Here is a 23,828-nt window from a genome sequence, read left to right on the forward strand (position 1 = left end):
GGATATTATAGCTAGCCTACCTCAAAACAGATGTTCGCCACTGCTCCATTATTAAAACAAATCACATTTTATCGGTTGCATACACATTTTGCAGATGTTATTGCAGGTACAGCAAAATGCTAGCTCCAACATTGCAGTAATACATAACAATGCACGCATCCATATTACCAGTCAAAAGTTTGGACACATACTTTTTATTTGTATAATTATCTAAATTGTAAAATAATAGTAAAAACATCTAAACTATGAAATAACACATATGGAATCATGTAGTAGCCAAAAAAGTGTTAACCAGTGTTAACTATATTTATTCAAAGAAGCCACCCTTTGCCTCAATGGTAGGGGTGGTATACAGAAGATAGCCCTATTTGGTAAAATACAAAGTCCATGTTATGGCAAGAAAAGCTCAATAAGCACAGAGAAAGGACAGTCCAACATTACTTTCAGACATGAAGGAAGGTCAATCCGGTAGATTTCAAGAACTTTTGAAAGTTTTGAAAGTGCATGTGGACTGCCAAAATAAAGGAAGGCCCAGAGTTACCTCTGCTGCAGAGGATAAGTTAATTAGAGTTAAGTTCGTTAGAGTTAACAGCCTCAGAAATTGTAGAACTAATAAATGCTTCACAGAGTTCAAATAACAGACCTCTCAATATCAACTGTTCAGAGGAGACCGTGTGAATCAGGCGTCAATGGTCAAATTGGTACAAAGAAACCACTACTAAATGAAACCAATAAGAAGAAGAGACTTGCTCGGGCTAAGAAACACGAGCTGTGGATATTAGACGTGGAAATCTGTGCTTTCGTCTGAAAGTCCAAATTTGAGATTTTTGATTCCTATCGCCGTGGCTTTGTGAGACACAGAGTAGGTGAACGGATGATCTCCGATTGTGTGGTTCCCACCGTGAAGCATGGAGGAGGAGGTTTGATGGTTTGGGGGTGCTTTGCTGGGGTCACTGTCAGTGATTTATTTAGAATTCAAGGCACACTTAACCAGCATGGCTACCACAGCATTCTGCAGCGATACGCCATCCCATCTGGTTGGTGCTTAGTGGGAATTTCATTTGTTTTTCAAGAGGACTATGACCCAACACACCTCCAAGCTATGTAAGGGCTATTTGACAAAGAAGGAGAGTGATGGAGTGCTGCATCAGATGGCCTGACCTCCACAATACACCTGACCTCAACCCAATTGAGATGGTTTTGGATGAGTTGGACCGCAGAGTGAAGGGCAAGCAGCCAAAAAGTGCTCAACATATGTGGGTACTCCTTCTATACTAGTTAGTTGAGAGAATGCCATGAGTGTAAGAACAGATGCTGGAGCCAAGAAGCAAGTCCAGGGAGTGAACCTTTAATGAAACACGGACAAGAAACAGGCGCTGGACAAGCCGGGCTGAGGCGCGGGATCTTGACGATCCCACTGAGGCATGACGTGGGATGGCCCCTGCCGAGCCAAGAAACTCTCTCGAGTCAGCTAAGGCGTGGAAGCCCAACGAGACGGCTGAGGCACCCCCAGTTCCAATCAGGGACGGCACTCGGACCCGTGACCAACAAAAAAATAAAAATAATAATTCCCTGATGCTTCACATATTGTTGTCAGCATGCTGGAAGGACAGATGCTGGAGACGAGAAGCAAGTACAGGGAGTGAACATTTAATGAAACACAGACATGAAACAGAACACGGATAGCGTCTGGACAGGGGAAATGTAAACGACAATAATACTGACACGGGGAACCAACGGAGGAACAGACAGATATACAGTAGATGGGTCAATCAACAAAGTGAAGGAGTCCCGGTGAGTCCAATGAGTGCTGATGCGCATAATGATGGTGACAGGTGTGCTTAACCTGTTAAATCTATGGGGGCGCTATTTCATTTTTGGATAAAAAGACGTGCCCGTTTTAAGCTCAATATTTTGTCACAAAAAGATGCTCGACTATGCATATAATTGATAGCTTTGGAAAGAAAACACTCTGACGTTTCCAGAACTGCAAAGATATTGTCTGTGAGTGCCCCAGAACAGGAGCTACAGGCAAAACCAAGATGAAACTGCAACCAGGAAATTAGCAGGATTTTTGAGGCTCTGTTTTTCATTGTCTCCTTATATGGCTGTGAATGCGACAGGAATGAGCCTGCCCTATCTAAGGTGTCTGCAGCATTGTGACGTATTTGTAGGCATATCATTGGAAGATTGACCATAAGAGACTAAATTTGCCAGTTGTCCGCCCGGTGTCCTCTGTCGAAATTGTTGCGTCATTTTCAGCTGCTGGTATTTTTCCATGGGATTCTGAGACGAAAGCAGGCTTCCACGAACGGCATATCAATGGAGAGATATGTGAAAAAACCACCATGAGGATTGATTCTAAACAACGTTTGCCATGTTTCGGTCGATATTATGGAGTTAATTTGGAAAAAGTTTGACGTTTTGGTGACTGAATTTTCGGTTCGGTTCGGTAGCCAAATGTGATGTACAAAACGGAGCGATTTCTCCTACACAAAGATTCTTTCAGGAAAAACTGAACATTTGCTATGTAACTGAGAGTCTCATCATTGAAAACATCAGAAGTTCTTCAAAGGTAAATTATTTTATTTATTTGGTTTTCTGGTTTTTGTGAAAATGTTGCTTGCTAAATGCTACGCTAAATGCTAAGCTAGCTAGCAATACACTGAGAAAAATCTGAGATGACAGTGTTGTTAAGAAAAGGCTAAGCTTGAGAGCAGGCATATTAGTTTCATTTCATTTGCGATTTTCAGAAATCGTTAACGTTGCGTTATGGTAATGAGCCTGAGGCTGTATTCACGATCCCGGATACGGGATGGGTAGTATCAAGAAGTTAAAGAAGGTCAGGCTGGTGCCCTCGAGCGCCAGAGAGGGAGAGCGGGAGCAGTTGTGACAAAGAGTTGTCATGAAGGCAAAGGGTAGCTACTTTGAAGAATATAAAATCTATTTGGGTTTGTTTAACACTATCACGCCCTGACCTTAGAGAGCCTTGTTTATTCTCGATTTTGTTAGGTCAGGGTGTGACTTGGGTGGGCAAATCTCATGACCACAAAGGAAGCACGAGAGGCAGTCCAAGAAAATTATTTGGGGTGGCACACGGGGTGGTTGGTGGAGCCAGGTTTCAGACCAGAGCCAATTCCCCGTTTAAGGAGCGTGTGACCGTTCAGACACCATGTTACGCTGTGATACGCACTGTGTCTCCAGTGCGCATTCACAGCCCGGTGCATTCTGTGCCAGCTCCTCGCACTTGCCATGCGAAAGTGAGGATACAGCCAGGACGGGTTGTGCCGGCTCAGCGCTCCTGGTCTCCAGTACGCCTCCTCGGTCCAGGATATCCTGCGCCGGCTCTACGCACTGTGTCGCCGGTGCGCCTTCACAGGCCAGTGCGTCCTGTGCCAGCAGCCAGCACTTGCCGGACTAAAGTGAGCATCCAGCCGGCCTCCAGTGCGTGTCTCCAGCCTGGTACGTCCTGTGCCTGCTCCATGCACGAAGCCTCCAGTGGTGATCCATGGCCCGAAGCCTCCAATGATGATCCATGGCACGAAGCCTCCAGTGATGATCCATGGCATGAAGCCACCAGTGATGATCCATGGCCCGGAGCCTCCAGTGATGATCCATGGCCCGGAGCCTCCAGTGATGATCCATGGCCCGGAGCCTCCAGTGATGATCCATGGCCCGGAGCCTCCAGTGATGATCCATGGCCCGGAGCCTCCAGTGATGATCCATGGCCAGAAGCCTCCAGTGATGATCCATGGCCCGGAGCCTCCAGTGATGATCCATGGCCCGGAGCCTCCAGTGATGATCCATGGCCCAGAGCCTGCAGTGACAATCCAAGGTCTGGAGCCTCCAGCGACGGTCGGCGGTCCAGAGCCTCCAGCGACGGTCGGCGGTCCAGACATTCCAGAGATGGTCGGCGGTCCAGAGATTTCAGAGATGGTCCCGGTCCGGAGTTTCCAGAGACGGTTCCCAGTCTGGAGTCCGCGACGACGATCTACGGTCCCGAGTCCCCGGCAACGATCCCCGCACCAGAGGTGCCACCAAAATGGGGGGGAGCCTCAAGCGGAGCGGGGTCTGCGTCCAGCACCGGAGCCTCCACCGAGATGAGATGCCCACTCGGACCCTCCCCTATAGGTTCAGGTTTGCGTCTGGAGTCCGCACCTTTGGGGAGGTACTACTGTCATGCCCTGACCTTAAAGAACCTTGTTTATTCTCTATTTGGTTAGGTCAGGGTGTGAATTGGTTGGGCAAATCTATGTTTCTATTTCTTTGTTGGCCTAGTATGGTTCACAATCAGAGACAGCTGTTTATCATTTCTCTGATTGGGGATCATACTTAAGCAGCCCTTTTTCCCACCTTAGATTGTGGGATTTTGTTTGCGTTCTGCTCTGCATATAGCTTCACGTTCGTTTTTCTATTTTTTTGTTTTTTTCGGTGTCATTTAAATAAAGCTGCACCTTGGTCCAATCCATCTTTAAGCGAGTGTAACAAACACTCTTTTGGTTACTTCATGATTCATTATGTGTTATTTCATAGTTTTGAAGTTGTCACTATTATTCTACAATGTAGAAAATAGTAAAAATAAAGAAAAACCCTTGAATGAGTAGGTGTGTCCAAACTTTTGACTGGTACGGTATATAATTGATATGGTATATAATTGACTGGTACGGTATATAATTGACTGTGAACGAGCACCACATGATGGATGCTTTCCATACTGTAAGTTTTTACAAGTTAGGTGGAATCTACTGGGAGATTGTAAAAGCTAATAAAGCAAGTACACCACCAACTGCACAGATAATAACGGATGACTTAGTGAAGTGCATTCCCAGACTGGTGTTGTTCTACCTGTGCTTCTCCCTTTATTTATATTTATTTAATTTTACATCCCTTCCACAGTGAAAGAGAAAGTATACCAATTTGTCTTTCTATGTGGTAATAAGAGGTTCTCATTCACTGAGGGGTATGAAGGCCACCAAATACACCAGAGAGGGAGATGCACACGCACACATATACAGTGAAAGAGCGAGAGGGAGAGCGACACAGGCACAAGCACAAAGACACACACACAAAGAGAGAGATAGAAGAGAGACACACACATACTGTACATCAGACAAAATATGTTTTTCTCCATCATCCGCCCAGACTGTATCTAGATTCTAAGGCTTTGGCTTACCTTGGACGAGGATGTGTACTGACGTCGTCCTCGGTCTGCTGCTCGTCTGCACCGCGCAGATGTATGGGCCTTCATCTGTCATGTCCACGTCCTCAATCTTGATGGTGAACTCCTCCTGATTGAGTGTAACCAAGCTCACCCTAGGATCCACAGACCATTTATCCTCGCCGGCGTACAGTATACTCGACCGGTTGAGCCAGGCCGTGTGTGTGACAATGTCCCCCTGTGCGCACCTGTAGGACGAGAAAGATTGCCAAATCAAACACAAGGTGAAATACAAAACGGAAAAGTAACGCTTTGCTTTGCATCAGGTGAGAGACCACAGCAGGCCCCATTTGTGATGTCACAGCTTTCCCTCTATGGCATTCGTCACTTCTGTTCAAGTGATGAGAGTGAGGGTGGGACAGTGTCCAGGGGGGCTGTTGTGTCATGAAGGAAAAATAAATCAGAAGTTACATGCTTGTGTATACTCGATATCGAGTGTCGATGGCGGTCATAGCAAATGACCACAGTGCTTGTGATGCCTCTGTGCACAGATTTCTCTAGGATATCTAAGAGAATCCAACCTTTGTTGCTTTAGAAATGTGTACTGCATTTGGTGCATTCAAATATCTTCTGTGAGATACAGTAAATGTCATTATCCTTTTCATCATAGTCAAATGAACCTTAACCCATGTTCAGCTAACTTTTTGGAGGTGCTGGTCCAGGGGTTATCCATGTCAAGTGTTTGACAAATCATTAATATCTGTCAATAGGTTACTACATTGATTATGTTAACTATGCTAAATCATATGCAATTACAGTAGGAGCTAATGGAATTTTCATCATACTCTATTTGTGGAACGCCTGGATAACCTCAGGTTTACTGTTATATGATGATTCGACTTGGAGGTCACACAAGAAGACTGCCAACGTGGGTAGTGCACGTGTGTGACGTGTGATTGTGTGTGCATCTCTGCCCATTCAACTCCAATTAATGGAAAGCTGAGAATTTCCTTAGGCACTTTGCTGGAAGAGATCCAACAGAACACACTCTAACTTCTTTGGCTGATTGGCATATCTGGTCGGTCAACTTCCTTGTCCTTCATTCACGCCATTCCCCCGAAATGGGAAAAGCATAGGCATCAGTGGCGGTCAGTGCCATTTATGATGAGGGAGGACAAAACATTTTTTCACGAGCTTCGCCTTTTTTTGTATTACAGCATATTGGATGACTGTCAATCATTTTCCATTCTCCCAGTTCATTGTAACATTGATAGGTTTAGGCTACTAAATGATACTCAAATCTTCCCTATATCCATCGTGAGATTGCTACAACCTAGCCTATGATGAAAGTTTACAACATAGGTGCACACAGGTCGAGATAAAATGTTGAGGTGACAGACAGTGACACATTAAATACAGCCTTGCACATTCTTGCCTGCATCTAGCTGATCTAGGATGTAATCATTAGTCCAACAGTTTCTAAGAAACTATTTTCAACAGAATCGGCAGAATGAATACGGCCCTGATCACACATAAACACAGTTCACTTTCATAGCAGCCACATTGTATTCCTTCCCTCACCTTTTCACTTCATTTGTGGACTTCAATGCACAACACATCAGTATGTGACCAGGCGAAAAAACCTTTCCAAGCCAAACCATGTCATAACCGCTACACACGGCCTACATTGTTGTTACCATATTAGCTAAAGTAACGTTCCTTATCAACATAGCTAATCTAACTGATTTATTAGTACACCCACTACAATCATGCAGTAACGTTAGTGTATAGTCAGTAAGCAGTTTAGCATTTACACCATTGGGCCCCGGTGGCAATAAATGAAAAAAAAAAGTTACATTGACTTAGAAGAGTTCCAGTGTTGTGTTGGATAGTCACAGCCAGCTAGCTAACATGACATCCCTCTGTTTGAGCCGGGTGGTTGAGTAGGCTAAAATATCCATCTACATTTTCTAGCTAAGTGAAACTGAAAGTGGAAAAAAATGACAAAAATGTCAATCACTCTCACTCTTGCTTCTCCTTCATTTTTGAAGAAATTATTTTGTTGAAAACTGTTCAACTATTGTCTTTCTCTCTCTTTGAGTCAACTACTTACCACATTTTATGTACTGCAGTGCTAGCTATCTGTAGCTTATGCTTTGAGTTCTAGATTCATTCTCTGATCCTTTGATTTTTTTGGACAACATGTCAGTTCATGCTGCAAGAGCTCTGATAACTGTCATGACTTGGGCCTGATGGGGAGGTTTATGACCCCCATAAATACCTTTCCCCCTTTTCCTCTTTCTACTCTACCGATGTGACTATTGAAAATCCCTTTGTTGACATGGAGAGTCTGGTAACATCAAAAGGTGGGAAACTGAACCATTTTTCGGTAATCCAACCAGTTGAAAATATGTGTTGGTACTTAATGAGTATGATGTCAGATTAGTTGGTGTCTGAGACATTATTACTGATGATAGGACGACATAAACTGTATATTTTTTTGCCTATGTTTACTGACACCGGTCATATTCAGCAGGTGTTGCGCGCTCGTAAATTCATCAGTTGTTCTGCGCTCTGGCACACTCAGACGAAAGTGCTCTGAAATCGGAGTAGATAACCAGAGTGAATTTGCGAATGCAAGAGATATGCTAACTGGATAACAGTCGTTCAAGTTCTTTCAAGCTAACCAAATAACACCTTACCCCTAGCTGTGTATAGCCACCAAAAACAGTTATGAGAGGAAAAAGTCAGCCACTCACCCTAACGTTAGGCTCTGTGTTTTTAGCTTGCTACATAAACATATATACGCTAGCCTATTAGCCACATTATGAATGACTTGTGATCATTGTCCTTGCTAGTTTGATTGTATTGACCTGCCTTACATTCATCAGTTTTTGTCCAGGATATTGAATCATTGAAACTGAAACAATGCATCCCGAATGGAGGCAGCAAACAACATACCAGGCCAGCTGTGATTTACAACCTGTTAGCAATATTTTTGGGACTACCAAGAAATGTATTGGGGAATTATATTAGCGATGCATTGAACTGCATCCATCTATTGTGCCAACAATGCTTAAGTGTACGACATGGAACATTGAGTCAAATATAACCTATTTTAAAACCTCTCAGAGTTGGTTTCGTAGCATAAATTGGGAATTTAATATGTTTGACTGATATTATGATTGTCTGTTTGTTTCCTATCTGCAAAGTAGTTCAACTCTGTCTGTTTCACTTTAAACTTTAGGTGACGGGTTATGTTGTATGCTAAACATTAAATATTTTTTGCAATGGGAATTAATAGTTGTACATGTCGATTGGGAAATGCTTAATGGTTGTATTTTTGAATTATTATGATTGGGACCGACTGGCTTATTATGTCCGAGTTCATGGACTGTTTATCCTTTAACATCATGCTGTGTGTGACTGGTGTCTTTTTATCGACCCTATGCAGGGGTGCCTGTAGAAGTGGGTATACTCTAATTTTGCCAAAAAGTTCTCAAACGGCCTGCCAAGTGAAAGAAAGGCATCCTGTGTGAAAAATCCTGTTTTCCTATAGATTTTTCAGACTTTCACTCTCAAAAGCACTTTATTTTTTCATAGAAAAGGACAAAAATGTGATGGTTTAAGTCCACAACAATGCTTAAACCACATCGATCTGATTAGGTGGGCCTGTCAGGGCCTGGCCGCCCATCCATTTCTACAGCTCTATGGTAAGCAGGTTATGATGACAATTGCGCATCAAAAATAGCAGTAGGTAGTCTAGTGGTTAGAGCGTTGGGCCAGTAACTGAAAGGTTGCTGGATTGAATCCCTCAGCTGACAAGGTAAATATCTTTCATTCTCCCCCAGAGCAAGGCAGTTAACCCACTGATCCCCGGGCACTGAAGATGTGGATGTCGATTATGGCAGCCCCCTGCACCTCTCTGATTCAGAGGGGTTGGGTTAAATGCGGAAGACACATTTCAGTTGAATGCATTCAGTTGTACAACTGATTATGTATCCCCTTTTACTAACCAACATTTCCGACTAATCTTTTTCAATACCTGGTTTGCATACCCATTGTTGATATCATAAGATGAAACGTCTTTCCCACCCTACCGGCTACCGATGTCATTCTTCTGTGAGATGCTCCATGCCAAAACCAGTTGAGAGCTGCACACTCTTGCTGCCTGCAGATGATATTCCGGTGAAACTAGGCTATTTCACATGCTTTGCGATTGTATAGGCTAATTTGTGCATGATTTCTCTATTGTACTACATAATTGATAAGTCGTATACCTCCACTACACCACTTTGATACGCATCGGTAGGTATTAAGAAGTGAGTATACACAATACCCACTGCTTATACCCTCCACTACACCACTGGCTCTTTATGTTTGACAAAAAGTGCACTCTCCTACATGAGTGCGCTGGTATTACAGTTGCTGTCCTTTCAGAATCACCAACCTGTCACACACTGAAGGCCTATCAGTTCTTCACTGCACAAACATGTCTATGATAGATATAAAGCTTGTTAAGATAATAATGTTTCAAGAAAGGAGTGTCGAAATTTGGCCTGGCAAAGCGGTTTTATGCGTTGACTGAATGGAAGCTGATTATTCAGAGTTTTTTTACTCTGCTGGTCTCGGGAGGAAATTGCTGTCTGAGACTGTCAAGACAGAGTACAAAGGTATCCAACACAGAGACAAGGCCGAGGCACTCAATATGTGAGACCGGTCTGGAGTGCTATAACCTATATAATATACCAGGTGGTTCAAGTCCTGAATGCTAATAAGGCACATACAGTATAATTACATGATGAATACATTGTCAGATGTTTATTGATGTGCAAGAAGTTGGGATATTGTATTAGTAACTAGATAGCTTTATTGGTCCAGGGAGTAGGTTAGCTAGCCTCTAGCTTCGCCGGTAAAACCGTAATGCTCCGTAGCATTAGCAAAGCAACCCTGGCCGTGGCTTTTTGCTGTGTTTACAATTTGCGGCGTGTGGGCTGTGGCAGAGAAAATATGGGCCGTGCACACAGAAAGTGGAGATGTGCATGCCTGATTAATCAATATTTATAAGGAGCCATAACTCAGTGTTCGGAGGGTTGAACTTAACCGCACTAGGACAGGAATTAAGAAGAAATAGTGACGGCAACTTCCTCTGGAGGGGTACTTTAACATAATCCACAGACTACCACCTCTTTGACAGGACGTTTAATAATTCATCAAACGCTATTTCAAGGTAGAGAGCCATTGACAACAACGCATTCTATAAAACATCTCCTAATTCTTCATTATAAAATAGAAATGATCTTGATGAATCCCTGACCCAGTTGCCAGTTGATGGCATAATGGTGTCTCCTGCCTTATTTACCCTGTTGGACTACTTTCTTTCACAAAGGGTAACCTCCAAAATCACCTGGGAGCGGGCTGAGGTGTAGCTGATTTTGCCTTTTTTGGACAGCCAGTCAAGGGCACAGGAACTGGGTAGAGCGCTGGTCATGCATTGTAATGGGCGGGTGTTAGAAGTGTGAAGATCATTTGTTTCCCCGGTGGGATGTTATTTTATGATATACCGTGGGCTATCCTTACATGGAAACATTAAAATATATATTTTTATGTTCTCCAAGTATGACACTATTTTTGTCTTCTTGCTCTGAAGTGCACCACAGTGAATCAAGAATTAATCCTGGGACCTGGCTACTGTGACAAATGTGTCCCATGGTGAACGTAACCACAAAGCCTCAACAAGGATTTGTTACCAGTAATACCTAAAGGAGATGCATTGCGAGGTGCAAAAAGTACAAGGTTGTCGAGAGAGACACATGGTGCATTAGCAACTCTCCCAGGACCTTCTGGTTCGACTCAAAATAGAAATGATGTCACCAGAGTCAACTATTTACTTAATATTCAGCCCCTTCTGTCTCAGTTTTTCAGAATTGCAAAATGCTCAAAGTGCCATAGTTAGGATTTTATTTATGACTCCAGAAACCTTACAGAAGATAAAACGGAACAGAGCACAGCAGGAGATTGGAGAACCCTACTGGAGACTTCGAAATGTAAAGATAACTCAACAGCATGTTGAGAGACACTGGGGGAGAAGTAATAGGAAAGTCAGAGATATTTGTTAAGAATTTGTAATTGACAAGGTGATATGAGGATGATAAAACAAACATAGCATGAGGAAGATGTCCCCTTATGTTGTAGCACTTACTTGGGTCTTTGAGATTGCAAAGCCGCCTGTTGAGAACAAACAATATCTCTCTCAGGTTGCATGTTATTGATTCTATGCTAAAATTATTCTCGACTTGCAAAAAGCCCTCGCCTGCTATGGGGTGCTGTTAAGCCAGAGCCCTGCTTTTCAAACCATGTGCTATGCAAGGTCATCATACAGTACAGTGTGTTCAACCTCCACACCAAATCCCCATAATGCCTACAAATAAAGAAAGAAAAATAAATATTTTATCCTGCATTATTCCCTCAACACCGGCGCACAGACTGCAAACCAATTTAATCCTGAAAAAGTGTTGACCCTTTCAGCGCCATGAAAGGAATCCAACTACAGCACAGGAGGAAGTGAAAATGAAGCAGTGAAATAAACAACTTCTTGCCTCTTCCTTGGTGCACTGTGCATATAATTAAAAATGCATGCCATTTCTCTTCCCCACAATTAGAGGCTTCTAGTGTACTTTGTTCAGTGCGAGCTTCAATGGAGTTGGTTAATGTTTAATGCAGTGTCATCATTGGCTAGTTCATAGGGAATACAACAATTTATGTTTTAAGTACTACAAAAGATTAATTTTGTATGGTTGACATTTATTAAACAGTATGGACGGCTCTGCAAAGAGTCTGCATGCAATTGTAAAACTAATACTGTTCAAATACAAAAACCAGGAAGGTAAATATTGGTTTCCTGTGACATACATATTTTATATATTTGGGTGTTGGCTGGTCTTGCTGTTTTTTACACAATTTGGAATATCCACAGGCAGTTAATGGAAGGGCTATGTACTGGAGAATATCAAACAAAATGTGGTGCTAAACTAAGCTTATTAGTCAGAGGGTTTCTCATGAATTTGAACGAGGAGACTGTCTGGGGATGTATTGCCATTGCCTGTAAACATCAGACATTGCAGAGATGCACAGCTTGTGGGTCATTGCAGATCAGGGGAGAGGCATTGATTTGACCAGCATATTCTATTAAGCTATTTTAATTCACAGATTTACGTCTTTGATCAACCAATATCAGTTCGAGGTCATCTTCTATGAAGACAACTTGATGCCAATAGTATTGAGTTGAAATTATTCATATCTGTAACCAAACAAATACAAACTGAAAGCAAAAGGAAATAAATGTGCCTTCTCAGATCAACAACTACAGTAAATACTGTAAGGACAAATAGAGTCGTAAGCAAAAAAAAACATGATTCAAACAAGCATTCAGAGGAAGGGAGAGCTTTCATTGGTCACTCAATCTTGGAGGGAATAAACAAAAATAAACAATAATCAACAACAAACACAAATGTCTCTCATCAATGGTATCCCTATAAATAGTATCATCCCATGACGAAAGAAGACAGAGACACAAACACACGTGCTTCCTTTTTCGAGAGCACCACAACAAGGTGAAGTGAAGCTAAATGAGACAATATCAACAGTCCATTAACTCAGGTACCATCTCTGAATAAGAATGTTACCCACTTTCCTAACCCCATTATATTTGAATCAGTAGCTGTCACTTAAATTTCACACTATCGCTTGTCATATGAACTGCACTGCATGACAAATGTGAGGTCATGATCATTTGAGGGGTCTGTATTAATGAAATAAAGTTGCATAATAAGCTTTGACACAACCTGTTCTTACTTGTTTAGTCCATCTGCACGTAAAAGCATTGCATATAAAGGCAAAGGATACCCTGTGTTATTTCACATCAGTTGTGTTAGTTCGCAAACATTGAGGAATGTTGCTGATAGAAATGTTATAAATAGCACTGATATGATTCCTTAGTCTACATGCCAGAGGCTGCGTTTAGACAAGCCTCCCAATTTGACCAATGTGATTGGTCAAAAGACCCAATTAGTGGAAAAAAAAATCAGATTTGTTCTACTTAACATATTTCTAACAGAATGGCCCCCAGCACTATGTAAATTCAACATCATAGATGTGTTTTTGTTGTATGAAAAGTGCATTTTAAGAGTCTCTGTTGCAAGTAAAGTTTAAAAAAAGATTGTTTATTCAACCTTGAAATGATGCACCCTGAAATAGATTTTGTTGGCAGAGTTTATGTCGAGGTGGAACTTTAGTTCTCAAGTAGAAAAGGTCGCTAATGTAATTGAAATGCACTTTAAAGGAATGACAAGATCGTCATGGTCAATCCTGTATGATTTGTTGGTGTACCAACACAAATGGGTATCTGTCGGCGTTAGCGTTTCAAGGTAACAGCTAAGAGGAATAGCTACATACTGTACCTCAAACAAACAAACACACATCATGCTTTCGGTGAAATAAACTAACCCTGAAAGGGAGAAGAGAATGTTTTTACCACAGTACATGTTAATCCATTAGCCTTAGAGCAAGTGCCTATATGTGCAGTGTGTTTTCTTGTCTTACATTTACCTTCTGCAGGATACTTGTGTGTACAACAAACTACTAGTTTAGTGACACTTATACAGGTGTCTCTCACACACAGCTGAAGATATACCTGTATGACATTCCATAAACTTGACAATGAACAGAAAGAAGTCCATAGTGCTGAATAGTTGAGGTCATTTAAAACATAATAAGAGCTTCACTATATAATGAGAGCCTCGCTATTTATTCTGTTTTGTGTGGAAATACCTGAGATTGAACATATAAATCAATTACATGGCATGTGGGGTAAAATGGCATTTCCTGGGAAACGACTTTAGAATCAGCATCAGAAGATACAGTAAGCTTATTTGGAAAATATGTTTTTACAACAAACAGCCTTGATTGTTTTGCGACAAAGTTATATATTTATTTTTGCTTGGCTTAGATTGATTAAGCATCCACGTACCCAAGAGAAATAAACATCTGTAATGTATAACTCCTGGATAACTTACAGTAGGGCTGGTAGATAAATCAAATTAATTTGAATGTATGTTTTTGCGAGATATTCCAAATGCCTGTATCACAAGAATCAAGGTTTTGTTATTTTTCGTTTTTATGAGCGTTTATGTCCGCTTGTTCTCATGTTGCATTTTTGGTCTCCTCTCCTTCGCTCCTCTGGGCTGTGTACACATTCCCAATTTACACTAGAGATCTGTATGTAATGATGAGCTTTACGTCGCTCTGCCCAAACAATGGGAGTCGTTGTCCCAAAGGCGGGAAGGCACGTGACAAGTTTAGGTCCAAAATAAGCCCATTGAAACAAATTGTCCTTATTTTGGACAGATATTAACGCTTCTTCTCTTCCATAATGGTTTACACACACACACCAAGCCCCTCCCCCTGCCTCTATGCCAACAGTTTCAACTTGCAATTTTGGTCCAGGTTTGGTCCAAAATAATCAGTAGTATGGACAACAAAACACATTAAGACATTAATTTACTGTAATAGAGAAGTTACATTTTCAAACGATACCATTTTTATATCTCTAGTATCGATGAACATTGATTCTGGAATGCTCAGTTTGTCGCAAACGGCATTTGTATCACATACCATTAGCAGCATTTTTGGCAAAAGCTGTTATGCTGTACTATCGGTCTCGTCCGGTTCTAGTTAAATTTGTAACAAAAAAAGAGCATTTTCTAGACAGACTTGATAGCCAGAAAAGTGACTATTGCTAAATAAAAAAATAAAAAGCTAATTCAACTATTTGATAAAATAACATTACATTATTATTGGGTCTTATGGTTTTGGAAGGCTTATATTTAGCCTAGGTATAACTTCACAAGCCCTGAATTCATTTGATTTTGCTGTCTGTTTGAAAAACATTGTATTTGACCTTTAATTGTACTACAACACTTATTTAGATATAAAGAAAATCACAAGATATATATTGTGAATCGCCTATAAGTTTCAAAAAAATATATGATTTTTAGGCCATAATGCCCAGCCCTAACTTCCAGGTGACATTAGTCTTTGGAGTAGTCGTCCACGCAACTGCTAGGCCATGTGTATTTCTGCTATTGTCTACTGTTTCACCAATGATAATGAATCGGTATCTGTTTTGTTGGGTCAATTTCACAAAATGATTTAGCATAGCGTAGCATTTAGGATAGCATAATACAGAATGTCAAAGAGAGACTTTTGTTTCATGAAATCAAGTTGGACCCATTGTTGTTTTAATTATTTAGTGAGGGCAGAAAAGCTCTCTCTCACACACAATGTTCATGTGTGTGTCTGTGCACTGCAAATCTGCCCTAAGCAAACAGTTGAGTCTGCGAAACATGGTGACTGAATGATTGCTGAGTATATGGGGGATTTGGTAATAACAAGGTTAGAAGTGGCCATGAACCATTTCATGGGGGGCAATGCACACATTCGATTGAGGATACAGTTCTCTATAATGGTCCTGCAATTATCAGGTAGATGACTATTATCAGGTAGATGACTATTATCTAATTATAAAAACATATATAAACAACTATGTTCTGATTGCATAGTGGGCTCAGTTAAGATGAGAGAGATAGAGAGTGGGAGCGAGAGAGAAAGGCAGAGAGAGTGGGAGTGAGAGAGAAAGGCAGAGGAGGAGAGAACGAGAGAGAGAGAGAAAAACGCAGAGAGGGAGGGAGAGAGAGAGAGACTTTCCACCGAGACACCCCAGCCCAGCTCTGTTCAGTCAGTCAGAGTTCATTGATTCTATTCCCTTTAACCACACTGGTGAACCAACCCCACATGGCTTCTGCCTCCATAGTTACTATGGTGATCGCTTCGTTTCTCTGGATGCCTGGCGAGGTGGATGAGCTGATGTGCCGGCTGGATCCATAGCCCTGAGCCTCCAACCCCAACCCCAAACACACACAGACACACTAACTCGCTATCACAAATGATCGTGAAATAGACACAAATTACTCGTGCAAAATCTGTGACGCACGCACGCACGCACGCACGCACGCACGCACGCACGCACGCACGCACGCACGCACACACACACACACACACACACACACACACACACACACACACACACACACACACACACACACACACACACACACAGGCAAAAGAGTGGGTCCGGCCCTCATTTAAAACATTGGGGGACTTCACATGCAGTACGATTCACTAGTGATCTTTTCAGGCCATATTTGAAACAGCCTTGCCATTGCCAGTGCAAATTGCCTAAAAGGAATGAAGATGAGTGTAAAAACTGACTTGTTCATTGGTTCCATTCTTACATAGAACCGCAAGCTGCAATCAGCAAGCACAGCTAAAGCTGTAATGCTACTGTGTAATAACACTGGGATTCCCCATGTGTTCCGAGATGAATGCACTATACTGCATCTCTGGTTTTATATCCGCTCCTAGCTGGGGTCACCGGCGGGTCATATAGGCTGGGTTGACTTGCTTGCTTTGGGCCTCGTGGGGCCACTTAAATATGATGACGGTACACTTGTTTGGGGAATAGGAGATTTGTCCGGAGCTGGCTTCAATAGGTGAAAGCAATTGACACTGTGGAAAAGAAAACAGGAAAGAAAGGAAAGAAAACATCCACCCACACATGTTTTCATGTCCCAAATTAACACATCAAAACAGTTAGCTTGTGCACACACACACACACACACACACACCATCCAACCAACCACACACACACACACACACACACACACACACACACACACACACACACACACACACACACACACACACACACACACACAGTAAACTATTGGGATGGGCTCCGTTCCCCCGGCGTGTGGGGGGGTGTATGAACCTTCGGTTAATTGAGCTGGACACAAAACCCAGCCAAGAATCCAGCACCCACATGAATCATATTAACTCTCTCGCAGCTCCCCACACACAGAGGCCAGACCACTGGGGCGCTAGCTTCTGCACGCCTGTACAAATATTTTACACAGGACCAGGGTAAATACAATAAAACAAGGCATCAGAGACAAGGGAGGCCCTTGTTTCCCTTTTCCCAACGAATAAGAATTACTAATTCAATGTACAGTATTTGTGCAACAAAGGTGTGTAAAAGTCAGACATCTTTGAGGCGCACAAAAAATGCCTGGGCAAAAGTTGTGTCGTTTTTTTCAAAGCCATTTATATGTCTGAATAAACTCCCAGCACTTAAGTTAGTAAGAAAGAGGACATGAAGGCGCAATACAGACACACGTTACCTTGAACTAGCAACTCGCTTTGATGGCTAAAAGCAGACAATTTTCAACAACAAAAACATTAGAATGTACTGAAATGTGAGATATGTGTAGTTGTATGAATCTAAAAAGGAATGCCAATAGTTGACATGTAGAGGCAGTGACATAATGGTATTCATCATTTTTGATTAAATGGTTTCTCAGGGACTTTGAATATCCCCCAAAAATATGTTTTTTTGTCAGATACATGTTTTCATGAAGATACTGTAGACATACTGAGTGCTCCGACAGTGAATAGGGAAATACATACTGTAGACACGGCTGCCTTATTCATTTAACTCTAGGAATCAAATGAGACAAATACAATTAAGTTCATACATAGCCCTATCGTCCACGCTTCCAGCCCCTCCATTTTCTCTTTAGCAGCATAACATGTCAGTACATCTGTTTATACTGGACCAAACTAGTAATTGTGTTATAATTACATCCACGACAAGCATGAAAGTCCCCTAGTTTCCACCTAACCAAGGGGAGGGTATAAATAATCGGAGAGGGAGGTAATAATTATTGCACAATTAATGGACAATTAAAGTACTCAGTTGGATTTGCCAGGGCCTAAATATGAAGTGTGACAGACCAACTGATCGTAGCGTGCTCCAGTCGGATTAGCTCTCAGTTGAAAATCACCTTGTCTTCTCGAGGAACAGACACACACACAAATTAAGGTGCACTTTGCAAAAAATACCCATTAGGCTTCTCTAAAGTCACAGCGTCCGGGGTGGAATGGAGGTGGCGCAGCGGCACGTGACGCTTGGTGGCTGGCTTGGCGCTTTGCAGCATCTCACCTTTAAAAAAAACCCACCACAAATGCTCCAGTGATCCAGATCACCCATCAGGGACAACAGCCGATTATGATTCAGCTCAATTAGCCATTGCCTGTATTTTGTACTTTGGCATTCCTCGTCTCTGTTCCCCCGTTTAACATTTCACAGGCAAAGACATGTATGACAAACTTCAGACAGAACAGCATGATATTTATGTCAGGATGTGTACCAATTAAAATTCCTCACACCCTCCACCATAACCAACAATGTGCTGAAAGGCATCAATTGTCTCAATAAAAACTAATACAATTTCTTGTCTTTGCTGATATGCAGCATGATAAATGAACGGGACTACTTCCTACAAAGGCAGGTTAGCTATAAGCGCTTAGCAATTTCCATTTTTTGAACAACTTATTGACCAATCTGGGTTCAATGATTTGAATTGCATTTTGTTTGATTTTTCTCTGAGCTCAATGCGCACATTGAACAGTTTTTCTAGACAAATCCGATCAAGCCCGAACTGTGCAAAGTAGTAGGGAGTTGTAGTTTCCAAAAGGCCAATAGTCTACAGAGTTTAGCACTGTCACATCTGCTCCTGCAACGCCCTCTATTGCTCATCCTGTGTCTCCTTGATCTGCCGCCACTCCCCCAGTACTCTCTCCCTCTCCCACTCTCTGTTTGTGTGTGTGTGATTGTGTGGGCGGAGACATGTGTGCTGGAGTCAGAGCAGATCCCCACCAGCTGCAACCTGTTCCATAATCAAGACCTCTACAAATTCTCAGCCCTGCCACTTCCATGCTGCCAGATCGTAATCTCTGCTCATTCCGCCAGCTCTGACTCTGGTCCCTGTCTCCAGTACCACATCCTGTCATCCTGCTACTCTGTCCTGGAATCTCCACTCTACTACTCCCGTGGATTCCCCTCAGGACCTGCTTACCCTGTCCCAACCCCTCTCGCTCCAGCCTCAGCCTCTGCACCTGGTTTTCTGCAACCAACCCAAGCTTCCCCTGGCCTGCACTACATCTTCCCTGTGTATTTCAATAAATACCTTAGTTACTTCATCCCAATCTCCTCGTCTGAGTCTGCTCTTGGGTTCCCCTGTTCCACTTCGAATAACAAGCACAGATAATGTATTAATTAATTACAACGACCGTAATCTATTGTGTGCCTATTTGTCCGGTCTGTGTGTTTCTTTTCTGTCTGCTAGGTTAGGTTAGTGTGGGCAGACATGGAGAGAAGAGGTTGAATAATGTGCAATCGAGAGGGAGAGCAGTTTCTTCGCAATGTATCTCTACCAGAAAATGCATGATCTAAGTGATTATTTGGTGGTATTTAGCAGTCATAAAAGTATGCATTATTTACTTTAAAGAACTACTAAAATTGTGATTGAGACAACCTACAGCGAGACCGATTCAAGACAATGACCGGAGCAAGTTGAGTCTGAGTCAAAACCGGAGGGGGGGGCAGAGACCGAGTCAAGACCGTGATGAGGGGACAAGGTGTCGAGTCAAGACAGGGACCGGAAAAATGCGAGTCCAATTTAAGACCATGATTGTCATTTTGTCAATTCACCACCATAAGAGTTCAAAATGTCTAGTATTTCTGTGTCCATCTTTCAGAACAAGATATGGATTCAGAAGTGAAAAAATGCATGTTGAGGGAAAATTGGGCTACTCTACAAATTATTACAAACCCAAACAGTGGGGAACAACAGTCCTTCTATGCCTTCATAGTAATCTATAAAATAATGATTATAATGATATTTTATTTTCAATTATGTTTTGATTTAATTTGTTCAGTTTTTGTTGGAAAGGGTTAACACTGAAAACAAAAAAATATCCAATCAGGATTTTTCTTTTGCTGTTCTCTGGGAAGATAAATCTAGCTATCTAAGGTCATCATAAGCTAGATAAAGGCATCTGCCATTCAATTTCATTAGGGCAACAGTTTGGCATCACATTTTGACTTAATGGGTGGGAACGTTTTTACAAAAACATATGGAAACTTCTGCCTTCTTGAAGGCGAACAAGTCACTTACGCAATAGCGAGCAGTAGTTTTCCCATGGTCTAGCTAGCTAGCTTGTTGGCTAGTTTGCAGTGGCTGCAGCAGGTGTTCTCAAAGAGGATGTTGTTGCTAATTTTGTCAGCTATGAAGCTAAGTTTCAAATGATCATCATCTGGTGAGTGGAACTGTGTTTTTATTGCAGCACACCGGCTGTTGTTAGCAATCTCTGTAAAAATAACTTGTTTGTGTGAAACATTGTTGCATTTAAAATGGAACTGACAGCATTTTAGAAACATGAAATCTTATTAAAAGCTGTTCATATACACGCCCAGGAAGAATATTAGACTTTAAAAAAAAAATTCCATCAAGCAACCATTTTGATATGGTCATTTTCACATTTGAATGTTTGGGATGATGTACACTAAGGCATTTTGTGAAAATTCTAGAGTGATATAGAGTGCAAAAGAGTCCATGCATCCGGACAATTAATAGACATTGCAGTAAATAAAACCAAATAAAAACACATGTTGTCCAGGACCGGAGTCTACACAGACCGGTGCACTATAGCCAATCAGAGCTACAGTAGGCCTTTATACAAACAAGCCATTTTGCCTGCTATCATTCACTTTGAAACTTACTCTGCGTTTACAGGCAGTTGCAACAGCGCGACTTTAGATCATTAGAGAGCATTAGCCAAAAGCCACAAAATACACCTGAATAGATTCCTGCAAATATGTAAACACCACGGGAGTCCTCTTACATTTGGGAACTTTACAGTCTTATTGATCAAACAACCATGAAAAGGTAGGCTCTCTCTCCCACAGTTATACACATCAACAACAACAAGATCAACAACTAATACTAGTCAGAGCAAGATGAGCTAAAATCTAACAGAGGAACATTAGACAAACCCTCAAACTTTTCCAGCTAGTTGGTAGTCTGTTAAGAGGCCGTCTGAACAGAGTGTATATTACTGGAGGCTGCTGAGGGTAGAACGGCTCATAATAATGTCCGGAACGGAGCGAATGGAATGGCATCAAACACCTGGAAACCATTACCACGAGCCTGTTTTCCCCAATTGAGGTACCACCAACCTCCTGTGGTGTATATATTTGGCCTGGATAAGCGGTTTTATCCACTGACTGAATGGAAACTGAGTCTTTTACTCTGCTGGTCTGCTAGTCTCAGCTGGTCTCGGGAAGAAATTATGGGTCCTCATTTGTCTGAGACAAAAAAGTATCTGACACAGAGACAAGACCGAGAAACTCAATACCTAGACCTGTCTCGAGTACTACAACACTGCCTGTCTGGATCGCTCCTCTTCCTTGCACTATGCATGATCAATTAAAACAGAAGCCCAGCACTGCATACAAATTTCAAAAAATGTATATGTGGATGCCACCATGATAATCATGAATGAATGAATTGTGAATAACGAGAAAGTTACAAGCATAAACATCATACCTCCCAAGAATGATCATGTTTTGTTGGCATGATCTTTGTGCATCTGTAACTTTCTCACTCATTATTATACAGGATTATCAAGGTTGCATCAACATTAATGTAGAAGTGTTCAGAAACATATAAGTATTATATTTTTATTCACAATAAAAGTGACTCCAAAATGACATTCTATTATTTATCATTTATTTTTATTGGGCACAACATAATCTGAAACACAACTAAAAAAACCTACAAATACGTCCAACAAGTTTGCATCACAAGGTTGACGTAGTCGTTGCGTGCTAGCAATATGGGACCAAATACTAAACTTTTGACAAAATGTAATACACTAGAAGTGAATTTGTCCAAATACATATGACACCTTCAAATGGGGGGACTAGATACATAAAGTGCATTCATTTGTAAAAGGTAAAACATACACTTCCGCTCAAAAGTTTGGGGTCACTTAGAAATGTCCTTGTTTTGAAAGGAAAGCTACTTTTTTGTCCATTAAAATAACATCAAACTGTTCTGAAATACAGTGTAGACATTGTTAATGTACTTGTCCTCTTGCTCAGTTGAGCACGTCTTTCTTTCTCGTCTTTCTATTCTGGTTGTACGAGATCTTCAGTTTCTTGGCAATTTCTCGCATGGAATAGCTTTAATTTTTCAGAACAAGAATAGACTGAGGAGTTTCAGAAGAAAGTTATTTGTTTCTGGCCATTTTGAAACCAGAAAATCGAACCCACAAATGCTGATGCTCCAGATACTCAACCAGTCTAAAGAAGGCCAGTTTTATTGCTTCTTTAATCAACACAAACCGTTTCCAGCTGTGCTAACATAATTGCAAAATGGTTTTCTGATCAATTAGCCTTTTAAAATTATTAACTTCGATTAGCCAACACAACGTGCCATTGGGAACACAGGAGTGATGTTTGCTGATAATGGGCCTCTGTACACCTATGTAGATATTCCATTAAAAAATCTGTCGTTTCCAGCTACAATAGTCATTTACAACATTAACAATGTCTACACTGTATTTCTGATCAATTTGATGTTATTTTAATGGACATCGCTATTCTTTCAAAAACAAGAACATTTCTAAGTGACCCCAAACTTTTGAATGATAGTGTATTTATGAAAATACCACAAAATAAAAAGTGACACTCAGTACTGTTACCTTATATAAAACATTTGCTGGAGTAGAGCCAAATTAAACAGTTTAGCTTCAATGTCCAAATAAATACATTCATATATATGTGAACCAACTAATAATGGTGAGAGAAACAAAATGGATGTCATGGCAATAGAGTATCGAGTAGGAGCACTAGTCTACCCGTTATCAAATCTGCCGTCAAAAAAATATAAATAATTAAATAAATACAGCCCCCTAAACGCTGTACTATGAGTTAAAGGTCTTTGAGGGCTCGAACATGGCCGAGCTAGAAGATTTAAAGAAATAGTTTGAAAGGCTACAGGTTAGGCTGTTAGAACAATCTAGTGCCTTGCTGCAGGCAAGAGAAGATAAAAAATAAGTTATCTCCCTGGCGAAAACTGTCATTGACAAGCAGGCCTCAGCTCACCAGGCACCAGCTACGATCTACTGTAGATCCCAAAAAACTAAAAATTCCCAGACTGTAGAGGTTACCCAACCCAGACTGGTGAGTTATGTGTCGAAGAGTGGATAACCTGTTATGAACTTGAGTGAAGACCCAAAAGCGGTTTTAACAGAAAACAGAGTTCTTTAATGAAAATACAGGAATGGCATAAATCCTCTTCCAACGTAGTCAGCGGAACAAAAAGAACGTTAGTATAGTGCAGGATGCTCCTGCCAGGCAGACTCCGACAGGACAGGACAAGGTGGAAGCAAACGAGACGACAGCTTGCTTCTGGCATCAAAAAACACAAACAAGAATCAGACACTGAAAGTAGCAGGAACAGAGAGAGAAATAGAGACCTAATCAGAGGGGGAAGAGAGAACAGGTGGGGAAGAGTGAAAGAGCTAGTTAGGGCAGATGTAGAACAGCTGAGGAATGAGAGACAGAGAAGGTAACCTAAAAAGACCAGCAGAGAGAGAGAGTGAAGAGAAAGGACAGGAACAGACATAACAAGACATGACAGTACCC

General features: G+C 41.6%; 1 protein-coding gene across 5 annotated transcripts in view; it reads right to left on the reverse strand.

Moving 5' to 3' along the window:
* The window catches only part of LOC135548732 (opioid-binding protein/cell adhesion molecule-like), a 582,577-nt gene that overhangs the window by 87,013 nt on the left and 471,736 nt on the right, over positions 1–23,828 (reverse strand). For all 5 annotated transcript variants that reach the window (XM_064978603.1, XM_064978606.1, XM_064978602.1 and 2 more), the window contains one exon: positions 5,174–5,406. In XM_064978603.1, the coding sequence (XP_064834675.1) occupies positions 5,174–5,406 (233 nt within the window). The remainder of the gene's footprint in view (positions 1–5,173; positions 5,407–23,828) is intronic.

This window comes from Oncorhynchus masou, chromosome 11 (genome assembly GCF_036934945.1).
Source record: "Oncorhynchus masou masou isolate Uvic2021 chromosome 11, UVic_Omas_1.1, whole genome shotgun sequence".
Classification (NCBI taxonomy): domain Eukaryota; kingdom Metazoa; phylum Chordata; class Actinopteri; order Salmoniformes; family Salmonidae; genus Oncorhynchus; species Oncorhynchus masou.